At 38.5% G+C, this 15401-nt stretch overlaps 1 protein-coding gene and 1 pseudogene across 38 annotated transcripts in view; both read right to left on the bottom strand.

The window, feature by feature from the left end:
- Positions 1-15401, bottom strand: part of SLMAP (sarcolemma associated protein) — a 143403-nt gene that overhangs the window by 74610 nt on the left and 53392 nt on the right. For 23 of the 38 annotated variants that reach the window (XM_032323135.1, XM_032323192.1, XM_032323176.1 and 20 more), the window contains exon 2: positions 8672-8819. In XM_032323135.1, coding sequence (XP_032179026.1) covers positions 8672-8819 — 148 coding nt within the window. Of the gene's footprint in view, positions 1-8665; positions 8820-15401 lie in introns of all 38 variants that reach the window. The other 15 variants (XM_032323142.1, XM_032323126.1, XM_032323270.1 and 12 more) reach the window with 1 other exon arrangement.
- LOC116578862 lies at positions 3570-4528 on the bottom strand (annotated as a pseudogene).

The following is a 15401-nucleotide window of genomic DNA, read 5'->3' as shown; positions in this document are numbered from 1 at the left end:
CATGAGTTCCATCCTATTAGATGAGCAAATTAAAGTTTAGATAGGTTAAGGAGAGGTAACTGAGTCATGATAAAATAAAAACAGTGGTGGAAAATAAGAAGGTTACCAGTTTCCAATCGTCATATGAAGCTTCTGGATTAGGAGGAAGGTTGTCAAAATCTTAATTGAGATAAGGCGGTAGAAAGAACTTTCGTAACATCGTGGAGGAAGATTCATGACATTTTGAAATTTATTCAACCAGTGTGTACCAGTTTGAGTGCGGAGATTCTACAATGAAGACATGCACTCTGGCTGCTCTTGCATAGCTGATAGTGAGGGAGGCAAACACGGAAGGGGGAGTGCCATGTGCAACAGGGACATGGAAAGGCACCTTTTCGAGCCTAGAAAAGTTTCTAGCCAAAGGAAAAAGCATGTGCAAGGGCTTGAAGACCAGAAAACACAAGATCTATTGTGGGAAACAAAAGTAACTAAGGGCAGTTACTGAGGAAGATAGCACTGACTGCTCGTAATAGGCCCCTTGTTCACAGCAGCTTACCTAGGATCAGATACTGGTGAAGTGGACTTCAGTGATGAACTGACTGGAGTTATACATCAAGTGACTGCAATTATATGTCAAGTTTATAGAGCTAATGGTCCCAAGCTTTGCAGCAGAGGATTACTGTAATATTATGTGACCCAGGAAACTCATGCCCTGTCTGAGCAGTTTGTGGATTGGGGAACAAGGAGTAGATAGCCTTAGGTTCCTAAAGCCCCCATTCCAGAAGGATCTGATAGGTTGGCTTTCTGTCTTCCTCATTTCCTTAAAAAGAAAAATCTGTTAGAAGATCACCCTATTTGTTTACCATGATATTTTACATCTATAGGGCAAGTTATTTGTACAGTGAGTTTTCTCACTGGGGTCACACTATGTGAAAAGCCAAACATCAAAATCAGCTTGTTTTGGAGAGGTTAGAGTAGAAGAGTCACTAATATGAATGGATATGCTCAATGACATCATGTGTCTATCACCTTTTTAACAAAATCATGATTTTATACAACATACAAAAAGCCTTTTTTATATATTATATATTCTTTTTATATATTATATATTCTTTTGAAATTTCCTTTTATAGATAATTTCATATAAATTAAAAATATATAAATGACACAGATAGTGGAAGGTTTTTAACAACTGTCTTACAAACCCCCACCCTTTTTAATTTGGCTGTCCCTTCTTTATTCTTCTCCTCTACCCTACTCCAGGATGACTCACAATAATGACCTAGTTTGCACTCTTCCATGCTTTTTCCCCATGGTCATATAATCAAATACAAACATATACATGTATGTGTATATTTACAGGGATTGGTGAGACTTTTTAAAATAATGAAATTAGGGTGCCTGGGTGGCTCAGTGGGTTAAGCTGCTGCCTTCGGTTCAGGTCATGGTCTCAGGGTCCTGGGATCGAGTCCCACATTGGGCTCTCTGCTCAGCAGGGAGCCTGCTTTTCTCTTTAAAAAATAAATAAATAAATAAATAAAATAACGAAATTATTAATAGTAATTCTTTCCTCAACAGTATATCTTATAGAAATCCCTGCAATTGATATAAATCTAATTTATTCTTTTTAGTAGCTACACAATGGGCAATTTTAAAATTATGCTTCGTTTTTTGTTCCATATACAGTGATGCAAAAAAAAAAAAATCCTTTTATACATCCTCAAACCATTTTTGTCATTTCTAGTGTCTAATTTTATATTCTTACTATAAATGTATTCAAAACCACTATGTAGTAGTTTTGCATTAATTCATGCTTGATGTAAATAGTATTACACCACGCACATCCATCTGTAATTTACTTGAGATAATGTTTTGAGATTTGTCCTTACTGATACATGTAAATTTAGTTCATACACTTTTATACCTGTAGAGAATTTGTACTTTTATTCTATTTTTATTTTTACTTATTTATTTATATTTTTAGAGAGAGAGTGCAGGTGTGGGGGGGATGGAAGAGAGAAAAATCTTTTTTTTTTTTTTTATTTTTTTTTAAGATTGTATTTATTTGTCAGAGAGAGAGGGAACACAAGCAGGGGGAACAGCAGGCAGAGGGAAAAGGAGCTCCCTGCCGAGCAAGGAGCCTCAAGTGGAACTCAGTCCCAGGACCCTTGAACCACGACCTGAGCCGAAGGCAGACACTTAACCGACTGAGCCACCCAGGCATCACAAGAGAATCTTAAGGGTCCCTGCCCAGCGTGGAGCCCGACACAGCTCTTGATCTCATGATCCTGAGGTCATGACCTGAGTCAAATCAAGAGTCAGACACCAAAGTGAGCCCCCCAGGTGCCCCCCTTTTTATTCTAATTAAAATTATTTTACTTAGTTTTTTCTATTCATTCTATTTATTTAGAATTTTTATTAGGAAACTCCTAAACTTCATCAAATGCCTTTTCTTTTCCTCTCTCTTTTTCTTTTCTTTCCTTTCTCTTTCTTTCTTTCTTTCATTCGTTCGTTTGTTTGTTTCCAGAGTACGGCTTTATTTTGCAGTACAGAAATATTCTGGAGCCATTTTGAGGCAGACATCATTAAAGTGGAGGCTCTGTCAAATCAATACTGCAATATAGCTTGGTCCATTGAAGAATCCACATCTAGAATACAAAAGAAGCTTCTACATTTACCTGGTTTATGACAGATTTCTTTCCCTTTCTTCTCATGAATTTTATGAGGTTAAAACACTGTTCACAGGTTTCCTCCAAAATGAGTCTCAGAGCCTGGAGTTGGGTTAGAATTTCAGGCCCATGTAACCCCAACTTGTGGCTGTTATTATATGGGTACTCATAATATTTGACAGGACACAAAATATAAAGGTGCAGGGAAAATTGAGGGATTCTTCCCCAAATTGTGGAATATTCAATTCCTAATTTCTTTAATGTCAAGAGGACATAAGGCACGAAAAACTGTACTGATCCAGCTCTTGAGCAGCAGAGGCGCACAACTGCAAAGGCTACATTGACTAAAAGATACAGATACTGTATCAAGTGCTCTGTATCAGCGTCACAATGTTTTTTTTACAACTGCTCCTTCACTGGGAAAAAAAAGCCAGTACTGGTTAAACTGAACAGAATATGGTAATCTGCCAATTCTGAATAGCCACTCCATGAAAACAAATACATACATGACATTAAAAAGGGAAGGAATATTTAGTGGTACAATGCTTGGCAATCTCAGCTTTGATTACAAAAGCAGGTCTTACAATATTTATTTCAAAAATATTATTTATTTATTTGAGAGAGAGTAAGCAAGAGAGAACACAAGCCAGGGGAGGGGCAGAGGGACTCCCTGCTGAACAGGCAGCCCAATGTGGGACTTGATCCCAGGATCCTGGTATCATGACCTGAACTGAAGGAAGATGCTTAACTGACTGAGCCACGCAGGTGCCCCCCCTTTTATTAAAATACCACTTATTTATTTGAGAGAGAAAGTAAGTGAGAAAGACCACAAACTGGGGGAGGGGCAGAGGGAGATGGAGCAAACTCCCCACTGAGCAGGGAGCCCAATGTGGGACTTGATCCTAAGACCCTACAATCGAGTTGGTGGTATAGTGGTGAGCATAGCTGCCTTCCAAGACCCTAGGATCAATAATATTGATTTTTTACAGTATACATCATTTGCCAAAAGTTAAGTTTGTCCCAATTAGATAATAAATTGTACTATTGTTAGTCTTCCCCATAGATGTCATTTTTCTTATGTTCATTTCCTCAAAGTCAAACTCAGATTCGATCATCTTCTTACAGATGACTTTAACGTCATCAAAAGTTGTTCTAAAGTGAGTTGTGGCATTGTATGTGCAGGAAATAAAGATCTGGCTTTCTGTTTCCAAGCCTTCTGGCACAAGGTCACCAATGCTAAGAAATTTCTCTTCAATCAGCTCCAAAAGCTGCAAAACTGGTCTGATTTCTTTCTCTGGTTCACTGGTCTCCACAGTTGTACTAACTATGGTGATATACTTCCCTTGTCCTGCCACACTGTATACGGAGGAGATCATCCAGACATAGATATCTGACTTCCAACTGTTAGTTCTGGGGAATGATGATCTGGCAGGAGTTGGCACCACTGGTGTTCTTGATGGGGTGGTTGAGGATTCGGATAACTCTAATCATCTGGCTCACTTTTTCTACCTGATCTTTGACACAGCTGGGATCACAAATGAGCTGCTTACAGAAAGGAACTTCTGTAATTTCAGACCAATCACTCTTGGTATGATTTCACACCAATCACTCTTCCATTCTGCACAATGATTCTTCAGTTCATTTATTGAGCATGTAGGTACCACCATAAATAGCACTTAGCCCTGCAGATTCCAGGCTAAGTTCTCCAAGACCATGGAGAGGATAAAGGTATGGGCTTTTGCCGTATCTTGCCAGAGATTTGTTATAAAGTTTAATCCTCTTAATGGTTTCACAACATAGTTCATCTAAATAGTCATCCATTCTTTTTCTTTTTTTTTTTTTTTAAGATTTTTTTATTTATTCATTTTGAAAAAGAGCAAGAAAGAGCATGAGCAGGGTAGAGGGTCAGAAGGAAGAGAAACAGACTCCCTGCTGAGCAGGATGCCCAACAAGAGGCTGGATCCCAGGAGCCCAAGATCATGACCTATGCCAAAGGCAGATGCTTAACCAACTGAGCCCCCCAGCCAGCCACCCCAAACAGTCATCGGTTCTATAAAATGCCAGGGCATGGCCAGTAAAATCTATGATCTTATCCCAAGTCAAATTTCTGTACACCTCCCAAACTACAGTCTTCTTAGGATCAATGCCTTCTAAATTTCTGGGAACTTTTTCATCAAAGCTGGCAACACACACTAGGAATTTTCTGAAGCGGCGTTTTTCAGTTCCACTAAGCTAGATGCCAGGGCTTCTGTTTCAATGGAAGTAACCTTGTAGATATTTCCTCCCTTACAGACAAAGCTCCCTTCAGTCACTTTGAAAACCAGAGAGCAACAGACCTCTGTATAAAGCAGCATCTTAACCAGCTGACCAATGACCATAAAGAACTTGGGAATTAAGTCAACATTCCAGTCTCCTCCCCATTGATGGTAGTGGTATTCCTGGTATTTTAAATCTTTTGTATAAATCTTTCAGAGGTATTAGAGATGAATTTCTCCTCCACAGTACAAATTTCTATCCATGGGAAGAACCTTCTTTCCATGTATTGACATTATACCTGACAGGATATATCCAATCAGGCTGGTGCCCAGCAGGAGTACCTTGTACTCCTCTTCATAGCGGGGGAGGGTAAGGACTTAAGACCCAAGAAAGGAGAAAGCGCAGGAGCCAGAAGCTATAGGGCCAACCTCAAGAACAGGGGAAGCGCTCAGGCTAGCCTGATGGAAAAGGGAAGCCAGGGCTAGAGGTACAAGGGAGCTGGAGAGGAGGGAGGCTGGCTGCCATGCCAGATGAGAAGAGAGAAATCAAATGCTTTTTCAATACTTATTCGTTATAAAGTAACATGTTTTTCATGTAACATTTTTAGGTTGTGGATGACGTTAGTATATATCCCCAATACTGAATCATTTTTGCATTCTTAGAATAAAACCTACTTCATTTATTCTAGCATTATTTCTGAAGTTAATTTACTAATACCTTAATCAGAATTGTTCATCTATTGTCACAAATGAAAATAGTGCTATTTTTCTGTTTTTGAACTGTATCTTTATCAGAATTTGACATTAATGATATGCTGCTGGCTTCTCTAAAGTAGATTCTGACAGCTTTCCATCTATATACATGTTTGAATTATTTAAATAACTGGATTTATCTGCTTTAAAAAATATGATCATATTCAGCTATGAATGCCTCTGTTTCTGGTCAATCTTTAATAACTTCTTAGTCTCTTTTAAGGAAAACAATTTACTCAAGTTTTCTACATCTTGGGATAATTTTGCTAGGACAATTTATTGTAGCTTTTTTCTTTGTCATAGATTGGCATGTACTAGTTTCTCAAAATTCTTTTAGCATATCCTGTATCTGTATTTATGTTTCCTTTCTCATTCCTTATCATGTATATTTTTGCTAGTATTTTTTTAATGTAATAAGGGATTTAAGGGTTCTGAATTACCTGTTTAGTGTTTGCTGGTTGGTTGGATGATTTTCAAAGAACCGGCATTTGGTTTGTTCATCCCTTCTATAGTTTTTTGCTTATTTCATTAATTTCTGCTTTTCTTTTTCTTGTTCTTTTTCTAATATCTCCTAAATGCCAAGTTCCTTCATTGTCCTTTTTCTTTAGTACAGAAAGAATTTAAGATTTTAAATTTTATTTGAGTAAAGTATTTACGTATTTTGGTATAAAAGTCCTTTCCATATAGTTTAAAATTTCCCTTTTGATTTCTTCTTTGAACCAGAGGTTAACCCATAGTGCTATATAACTTCAGGAGGATTTTCTAAGTGATATAAAGCTTATCACAGTACTGTTTAGCAAAGGACAAAGTCTTTTTCCCTGGTATACGCTTAAACAGGTAGCCCTCAGCTAGTGATAGAGCTGTATTCCAAGAGCCCAGGCATACATCAACTTTTTGAAGATAATAAATACCGAAAGAAACAACATTTTAAATGATGAAGAAATTTTTCTTTAATTAATTTCCTTAAAGTTGGCATAAAAGATAGTTAAATGCTCAAAGAAGCCTGCAAGAATCTAACGTTTCTAAAATAATAGTGCACTAATAATAACCCTGAATTTCAGGATTGTCCTCTTAGCTTCCTACAGCATGTTCTAAAGAGTGTCTCTCACAGCTGATGGGAAAGAGTGGGCAGGAGTTTGGAAAGAGCTGTGTTCTAGAACAGTCACCTCCCTGGAGATGTGCATATATGTTAGCATATTAAGGACTATGAGAGGTCCTGTTTACTTTTGGTTAACTAAGCATTTTCTAAGTGCATTTGACAACCTCATTCTTTTATTAATTAACACCTATTAATTCTCTTTGGGAAATGCAAGCCAAGAAGACATTCCTTGGAGAAAATATGTAATCAAATTCTCTGTCTTCTCTGTGGGTTATTCACAGCTGGGACTCAGTAAGTGCTTGCTGAATGACTTGGTACCAGAGATGGTGTGAGGCACAAATGCTACAGTGTCCAACATGGCTGCTCTTAGTACGGTCATATATAAGGTGAGCTCTCTTTGTAAGGAGTACTCAGTATTTTGCATCAAAATACAAACTTTCTATTTTACCACTATAAAGGGAAATCACTAAGAATATGACACTACCTGAATTCAAATACCAAAATCTAACTCCCTAAGAAGGCCATTAAAACCTGGTAAACATAGGGGCGCCTGGGTGGCTCAGTGGGTTAAAGCCTCTGCCTTTGGCTCAGGTCATGATCTCAGGGTCCTGGGATCGAGTCCCGCATCGGGCTCTCTGCTCAGCAGGGAGCCTGCTTCCCCCTTCCCTCTCTGCCTGCCTCTCTGCCTACTTGTGATCTCTGTCAAATAAATTAATAAAAAATCTTTAAAAAAAAACAAAAAACAAAAAAAAATCTGGTAAAAATATACTGCAGTTGCAACACCCAGTGAAAAGTATATAAACATACATGCACACGCACACACACGGTAGCAGCAGCACCACCCACCCACCCTCATTTCCATGTCCACTGTGCAAAATGTCACATACTGATGACTTAGGGCATCACCAGATCAAAGTATGTTCAGAGAAGCAAAAGGAGAAACCTGTCAACTGGTTCCACTGTCCATAAGACAGCAAAATTGCATACTTTCGGTTCGTACTGATTTAGTTTTATGATCCAGCCATATAATTTCATGGCCATAAAGTAGACAGTGAAGCAGGTAAAGCCAGGAAGCTTCAGAACTGTAAAATTGACAATCCACATTTATTTAGCTAAAGAACTTCTAGTTTCAAAAACTGAGATGTGAAATCTTGTATCTTGATGGGTACTATTAACTACCTACAGAACTCTGATTTTGTTTCAGACAATGTACACACAACTGGAAGGGATAAATCATAATTGACATATGACAATCATGGAGATCCTGATCCCTTCTGCCAGGTAAGTAACTTCCTAGGCTTCCTTGTAGCCATAGATAGGTATGTATGTGGCCACTGGGACAAGAGGAGTGTAAATTTGCTGAAAGAATTCTACAAAAGACTGTGTTTTCAACATAAAAAAAGAGCCATACAAGAAGACACTTTGTCCCCGCCTTGCAGTTTTTGCTTGACATTTGGGGCTTTGGGCTGTAGCCATCCCTCTTTAACCATGAGGCAACAAGCAAAAACCTACAGCAAAAGCGTAAGAAACCAACATGTTAAAAACAGTAAGACCCAGATTCCTGGTAACACCACTGAATCAAGTGAACAAAGTTGGACCTTCCCTCCTGCATTCTTGTTAACAATAAATATCCTTAAGTTTAAGGTCCTGTTGGTCAGGACCTTAAACGGCTTCCCAAACTAGCAGAGGAGTGTCCTATATTTTCATATTGTGATGAAAACTATAAATTCACTTATTAACATTTCAGAATTTAAAACTTCAGAAAACCAATAGGGAAAGTAAGAGATTTTTAGTTTTTCACTGCATATAATGCTGTATTTAAATACTTTTACAAACATGAAATGTTTTATAACGTTAAACAGAATTTTTTTAACTTAAAAAGACAAATAATAGGAAAAATTGATCCATACCCGTACCTTTCCGTGTGTTCTCCGTTACATCTACCCCAAACTGGATAATGTCACCAGAAAGAATTTCACATGGTGGACTTTCTTCAGAGCCTCGACTCAATCTCTGGCTATTTATAAAGGTACCGTTACTACTTTTAGTGTCTTGGAGATAAAACTGCAAAAAAAAAAAAGGGGGGGGATACAAAGATTAATACTAATGCTTCCAAACCTACTTTAAGAAAAAGGACTTCCACCTTTGCAAACTACTACAGGTGGATTTCTTCCCCCATCAATTCAAACCACTTGTTCCAGCTAAGACTTTCCTTTAATATATAGGAAATTAGAACCTGGAAACCAAGTGATTTAAAATCCAGCTAGACAAAATGGTACAATCACTTTAGAAAACAGTTAAAGTCCTCAAAATGTTAAACAAGAAGTTAGCATATGACCTAGGAATTCTACTCTGAGGTATATATGCAAGGGAACTGAAAAACTATGTGCTCACAAAAACTTGTACATTAACTTCATAGCAGCATTATTTGTAATAGCCCCAAAGTGAAAACAACCTGAAATGAATGTCCATCAACTGATGAACAGGTAAACAAAATTCAATGTATTTGTATTATATTACATTATTTAGCAATATAAAGTAATGAAGTACTTACTGATTCATGCTACAGCATGGATGAACTTTAAAAATAAAATAGTTGCAAAAGACCATGTATTATATAATTTCATTTATATGAAATATCCAGAATAAGCAAACCCATAGAGACAAAAAGCACATTTGTGGTTGCAAGGGGTTGAGATACGAGGGAAAGAAGGGTAAAGGGGCAGGAGACTGGTGATGGAGAGTGATGGTGGAAAATGATTGTTAATGGGTACAAGGTTTCTTTTGTGGGTGACTAAAATGTTCTAAAAACTAAATAACAGTGATGGTTACATAGCTTTGTGAATATACTAAAAACCAGTGAATTGTATATTTTAAAAAGGGAATTTAAAAAAATATATTTTTATTTATTTGACAGAGAGAAAGCACATGCAAGCACACAAACAGAGGGAGGGGCAGAGAGAGAAGCAGACTGCCGGCTGAGCAAGGAGCCCAATCCCGGGCTGGATCCCAGAACCCAGGGATCATGATCTGAGCCAAAGGCAGACACTTAACAGGCTGAGCCACCCAGGCGCCCACGGGTGAATTAAGGGTGAATTTTATAGTATGTGCATTATATCTCAATAAAGCTGTTATTTTTAAGAAAATCCAGCTAGACAAAATTCTAATTCTACCTTTCCATCTCATTCTTTTTAACCTTGTTCCTAAGATATCTGAGTTAAAACAAAGGAAGTGTTTTATTCCACAGGCAAGGACAATTGGTTTTAGGTAACACCTACAATTAATAGCTATTAATATTAATAGCTTTAATAGCTAACTAATATACTTGGTATCACAAATGGCCTATCTTCAGCAAATTCTTTGTAATAAAGCAGATTGGAGACACTAGGAACTACAATACTGGAATCAGCTACGAAGCTACTGTTTCCTGGTCTCCTAAACCTGCCTTTCAACACTCGGGTAACTTCCCTTTTTAAAAAGAGAAGGTGGGGGGCACCTGGGTGGCTCAGTGGGCTAAGCCTCTGCCTTCAGCTCAGGTCATGATCTCAGGGTCCTGAGATCAAGCCCCGCATTGGGCTCTCTGCTTGGCGGGGAGCCTGCTTCCCCCTCTCTCTCTGCCTGACTCTCTGCCTACTTGTGATCTCTCTCTGTCAAGTAAATAAAATCTTTAAAAAAAAAAAAAAGAGAGAGAGAGAGAAGGGGTAGAAAGAGGCATAGAAAACCTACTTATGTATCACCTACCTATTCTAAAAGAAGTCAGGAACAGTTGGGATCATGCACAACAGACTTACTAGAAAGAGAACCACCAATAAAAAGTGATGTACCACGCAGTCTAACTCCGTGTGCTATGCCAAGAATGGTCAGGTTATTGGCATTGGAGCAGGACAGCAGTCTCGAATACACTGCACACACCTTGCAGGGGATAAAGCAAATTATTGGTGGCTTAGACATCATCCACAAGTCCTTTCAATGAAGTTTAAAACTGGAGTGAAGAGAGCAGAAATCTCCAATGCTATTGATCAGTATGATACTGGAACCATTGGCGAGGATGAGGATTTGATAAAGTGGAAGGCATTGTTTGAAGAAGTGCCTGAATTATTAACTGAAGCAGAGAAGAAGGAATGGGTTGACAAACTTAGTGAAGTTTCTCTCAGCTCTGATGCCTTCTTTCCTTTCAGGGATAATGTAGACAGAGCTAAAAGGAGCGGTGTGGCCTACATTGCTGCTCCTTCTGGTTCTGCTGCTGACAAAGTTGTGATTGAGGCTTGCGATGAATTGGGAATAATCCTTGCTCATACGAATCTTCGGCTCTTTCATCACTGATTTCATTGCCCCATATTTTATGGTTTGCTTATGTGTAGGTGAAAAACCACATGTAACATTATGACAGTATCTTTTTTAAAAAATAAAACATTAAGTCTTAAAAAAACAAAAAAGTGATGTACCTTTCTTTTTGCATTTTTCTACACTCTCCAGCCCTACTTATTCTAGCAACAGATTTTCACTGAATTCCTAAGGAAGAACGTAAAGAAGAAAACTAGTATTTATTAAAATATATGTTACACTACCAGACCCTCATTTAATCTTAACATTAAAGCTATGATACAGATATTATTTCCGTTTGTAAATGAGGAAAATGAGGCACAGGCAGATATCTGTGGTCAGGAGGTCACAGAGGTAAGAGCAAGGATTCATGTAATAGAATTGAAAGGGCCATTATTCCCCGATTACTTCACACTGACCTTTATGTTTCATTTATCCTTCACTCCTCCCACAAACTCTTTTCCAAAAGAAACAGAGCAAAAGAATATACATCTTGAAGAAAATATGAAAATGGCATTTCTTTTCATTAGTTCCTAGATGACAATTTAAAGGCCACCAGGCTGTCCATAAAGGACTTATTCTCTGTTTGTAATTCAGAAGAAACCAACTGTTACTTTGGCTAGCAGTTTGTATAATTAAAGACCATTAATGATGAAAATTGTGTTGATATTTTACAAGTCCATTTGAAATTTACAGGTCTTACCATTTCACACCAAGAAGGAGAGGCACAGGTAATAAATACACTCAAGTAGGAACACTTACTCTCACAATTTTTTCCTACCCTGGAACCTACTGTTATACTGTATAGGGGAATTTGGTTTTTATTTCTTAATGAACATATTCATGGGAAATGTGGCAATATCTGGATTCTGGCTTGGTCATTTGTAGTACTACATGCCTTGACAAGCCAAATAAAGGGGTTATACTAGATTTACAGTGTTTTTCCAACTTCACGTTCTATCTAACCCATTAGTGAGTTATGAAGTCATTTCGTAGTCTGTGGCTAGCATTTTGATTTTAAACTTTAAAAAGAACAGAATATAAATAAGACTAGGGATGCCTGGGTGGCTCAATGGGTTAAGCCTCTGCCTTTGGCTCAGGTCATGATCCCAGTGTCCTGGGATCAAGTTTGGCATTGGGCTCCCTGCTCAGTGGGGAGCTCTGCCAATCCCCCAGCTTGTGTGCTCTCGCTTTCTGTGTGACAAATAAATAAATAAAATCTTAAAAAAAAATAAGAATATATGAAATGAGTTTCAGTACTGTTAGCCAAACCTGGAAAACAAAAACGTGTGTATGTATGTGTGCATGTGTTTCAACACCTCTTACATAGCTCTTACATAACCACAAATTTTCAAATTAAAAAAATACAAAGTCCATAGTAACCCACATTCTTTTCATTCTGACACATCTGTATCACTGTCCAAAGCATGGCCTCCATTTAGCGTGAACCTAACATTTATGGTACTTGCTCACCCTTTCTCTATTCTCAACCTGCTAATGGCTTCCAAACACCTTAGAATAAAACCTAAAGTTTTCATCATTATAGCCTATAAGGCTCTACATGACCTTGCTCTTGATTCCCCCTTCAAATTCATTAATTTCCACTACCTTCTACCCTTATTTCTCTCAGCCACACTAACCACTTCTCATGCGCCTAAGCCTCTGCACTTGTGTAGAGCTGGACCACACTAGTCCTCTTCTCTGCAAAACTATTTTCAATTGATATGATTTGACTTTCTGTCCATGGCTGTCTTGAAAGATATTAAAAGTCATGTTTCTGCATCTTCTATGAAACAATCTGCTATTATTCAGTATAAACTGTACAGAAGCTAGTCTATCTACAGGTTAGGTTCCTGAAGGTATAAAGAAGTCAATTTGTTTGCAAGGGACTGTGCTTGCAGTCACTGGATGCATTTCCCAATAAGTAGATATGTTAGCTGGTCCTTCAACACTTTTAAATCAGATATATTTTTCTCCTCTATGATGATAAATCTTCTTCTATGAGGCTGCTACTGCTGCTGCTTTTCCTTAAAAGAGTTTTGGCTACTCTAAAATTTCTTTTCAAATATTGTTGAAGTTTTTTGTTTGTTTTTTTTTGCGGGGGGGGGGGGGGATTTTATTTATTTATTTATTTGACAGAGAGAGAGAGGGAGAGAGAGAACACACACAGAAGGAGTGGGGGAGGAGTGGGAGAGTGAGCAGGCAGCCTGATGTTGGGCTCAATCCCAGGACCCTGGGATCATGACCTGAGCTGAAGCCAGATGCTTAACAAATGAGCCAACCCAGGAGCCCCTCTTGTTGAAGTTTTAACTATCTTTATTTCCTAGTAGAGTAAGGAATGGCCAAGTAGCTCTAGTGTTTGCCCTGGCCAACAGGCATTCACTTTAAGCAGGTCTTTTAAGTAGCCCTGAATTTATAAAACCCTCTGTAACTTGTGACCAAAGCTCAATTTACACTGTTTTCAGACTTAACCTCTGATTAACCCCTTGTTTTTCCCTAAATAAATGTTAAGCTCCCAGAAATCTGACTCTGATGGTTGTCCTTGAACTAAAAGGTTCTCCCTGCCCCATCACTTTCCCCATCTCTTGTTGATTCTGATTACCTTCAATGACACTGGCACTACGCTCCACATGTTACATAATTTGCTCTTTGGCCTTCAGAAAGTTCTGGCTGTTCATTCCATAAACAAATACATTTTGCATCACTTTCAACTTTGCTAAAATCTGTAAATACTTTCATTTCCACTATAATGATAGACTTTAAAAAAATATATTTTATTTATTTGACAGACAGAGATCACAAGCAGACAAAGAGGCAGGCAGAGAGAGAGGAGGAAGCAGGCTCCCTGCAGAGCAGAGAGCCCGATGCAGGGCTTGAAACCAGAACTCTGAGACCATGACCTGAGCCAAAGGCCTAGGCTTTAACCCACTGAGCCACCCAGGAGCCCCGATAGACTTTTTTTAAAAGATTTTATTTATTTATTTGAGATAGAAGGCGACTAAGAGTGAGAGAGAGAGAGCACAAACATGAGGAACATCAGGCAGAGGGAGAAGCAGACTCCCTGCCGAGCAGGAAGCCTGATGTGAGGCTTGATCCCAGGACTCTGGGATCTTGACGTGAGCCGAAGGCCGATGCTTAATGCACTGAGCCACTCAAGCGCCCCAATAAACTATTTCCTTCTAACCTTTTCCACACTCATAGGTTTTGTAATATCCAAACACATTTGAACTAAAACTTCAGAACAAAGCACTATATAGTTGACATGCCATAGCCCAGGGGCCAGAAACTCTAAGCCCACACAGAGGAGTTTTTAAAATGCGAACACAAAATGGATTATGGCTTCTAGATGGCAGATGCTATATCACAGTTTTAATCTGCCTGAATAACCACCTAAAATCAAGCAGACTGACTAAAATAGCAAAATCAAAATCCCACAGATAGTATTTGTAACAAAAGTGGTTTACAAGGTATCCACGTGAACCTCAAAATAAAAGTGAGTGAAGAAAACATCAACAGCCACCAGACATACACGAAACCAGCACCTGCACAGGAGGGTGTGTAGAGAAGCAATGGCGCATTTTAGGGACTCAAAGAGAACATCAAAATAGTCATTAGGTATTCACTGGACAGTGTGATGGCCAATTTGAGAAGAGAAGTTGAAAACGGAAAAAGTTTAGCTCAATGCAGTAACAAGTGAGCATAAGTTAAGTTCTGAAAAAGATTGGAGCAGTCGGAGTCATAGAAATTCTTAGACTCAATCTATCAGCAAAAACTGCCTTCCAAGATAGGGCTACACAGTAAGGGAAGTTGCTGGATGTGGAACCAAAACTGACCAAGGCAAGGACAACAGAGACAAAGAAAAGATCCAGATAAAAATGGAGAAGGGAAAAGGAAATCATATGTTTGAATATTTTACAAAACAACAGGAGAGGGAGCTCTGTGACATTAGCAAAGTTCTCCTGAACTATGGCCCTCTTTTCTAAAAGTTCAGGGAAACAAATTTCACATAAAAATGAGTAACAAGGGGCACCTGGGTGGCTCAGTGGGTTGAGCTGCTGCCTTCGGCTCAGGTCATGATCTTGGGGATCTGGGATCGAGTCCCGCATCGGGCTCTCTGCTCGGCGGGGAGCCTGCTTCCCTCTCTCTCACTCTCTGCCTGCCTCTATGCCTACTTGTGATCTCTCTCTGTCAAAGAAATAAATAAAAATCTTAAAAAAAAAAAAAAAAGAGTAACAAAAAAAAAACCAAAAACAAAGTCCCATCCCATACAGTTATTTTAAGGAAAATGAGACTGAAGAACAGAATAACATCCTACAGATAATG

Source organism: Mustela erminea, chromosome 1, assembly GCF_009829155.1.
Source record: "Mustela erminea isolate mMusErm1 chromosome 1, mMusErm1.Pri, whole genome shotgun sequence".
NCBI lineage: Eukaryota > Metazoa > Chordata > Mammalia > Carnivora > Mustelidae > Mustela > Mustela erminea.
This window is presented reverse-complemented; position numbering and strand designations above follow the sequence as displayed.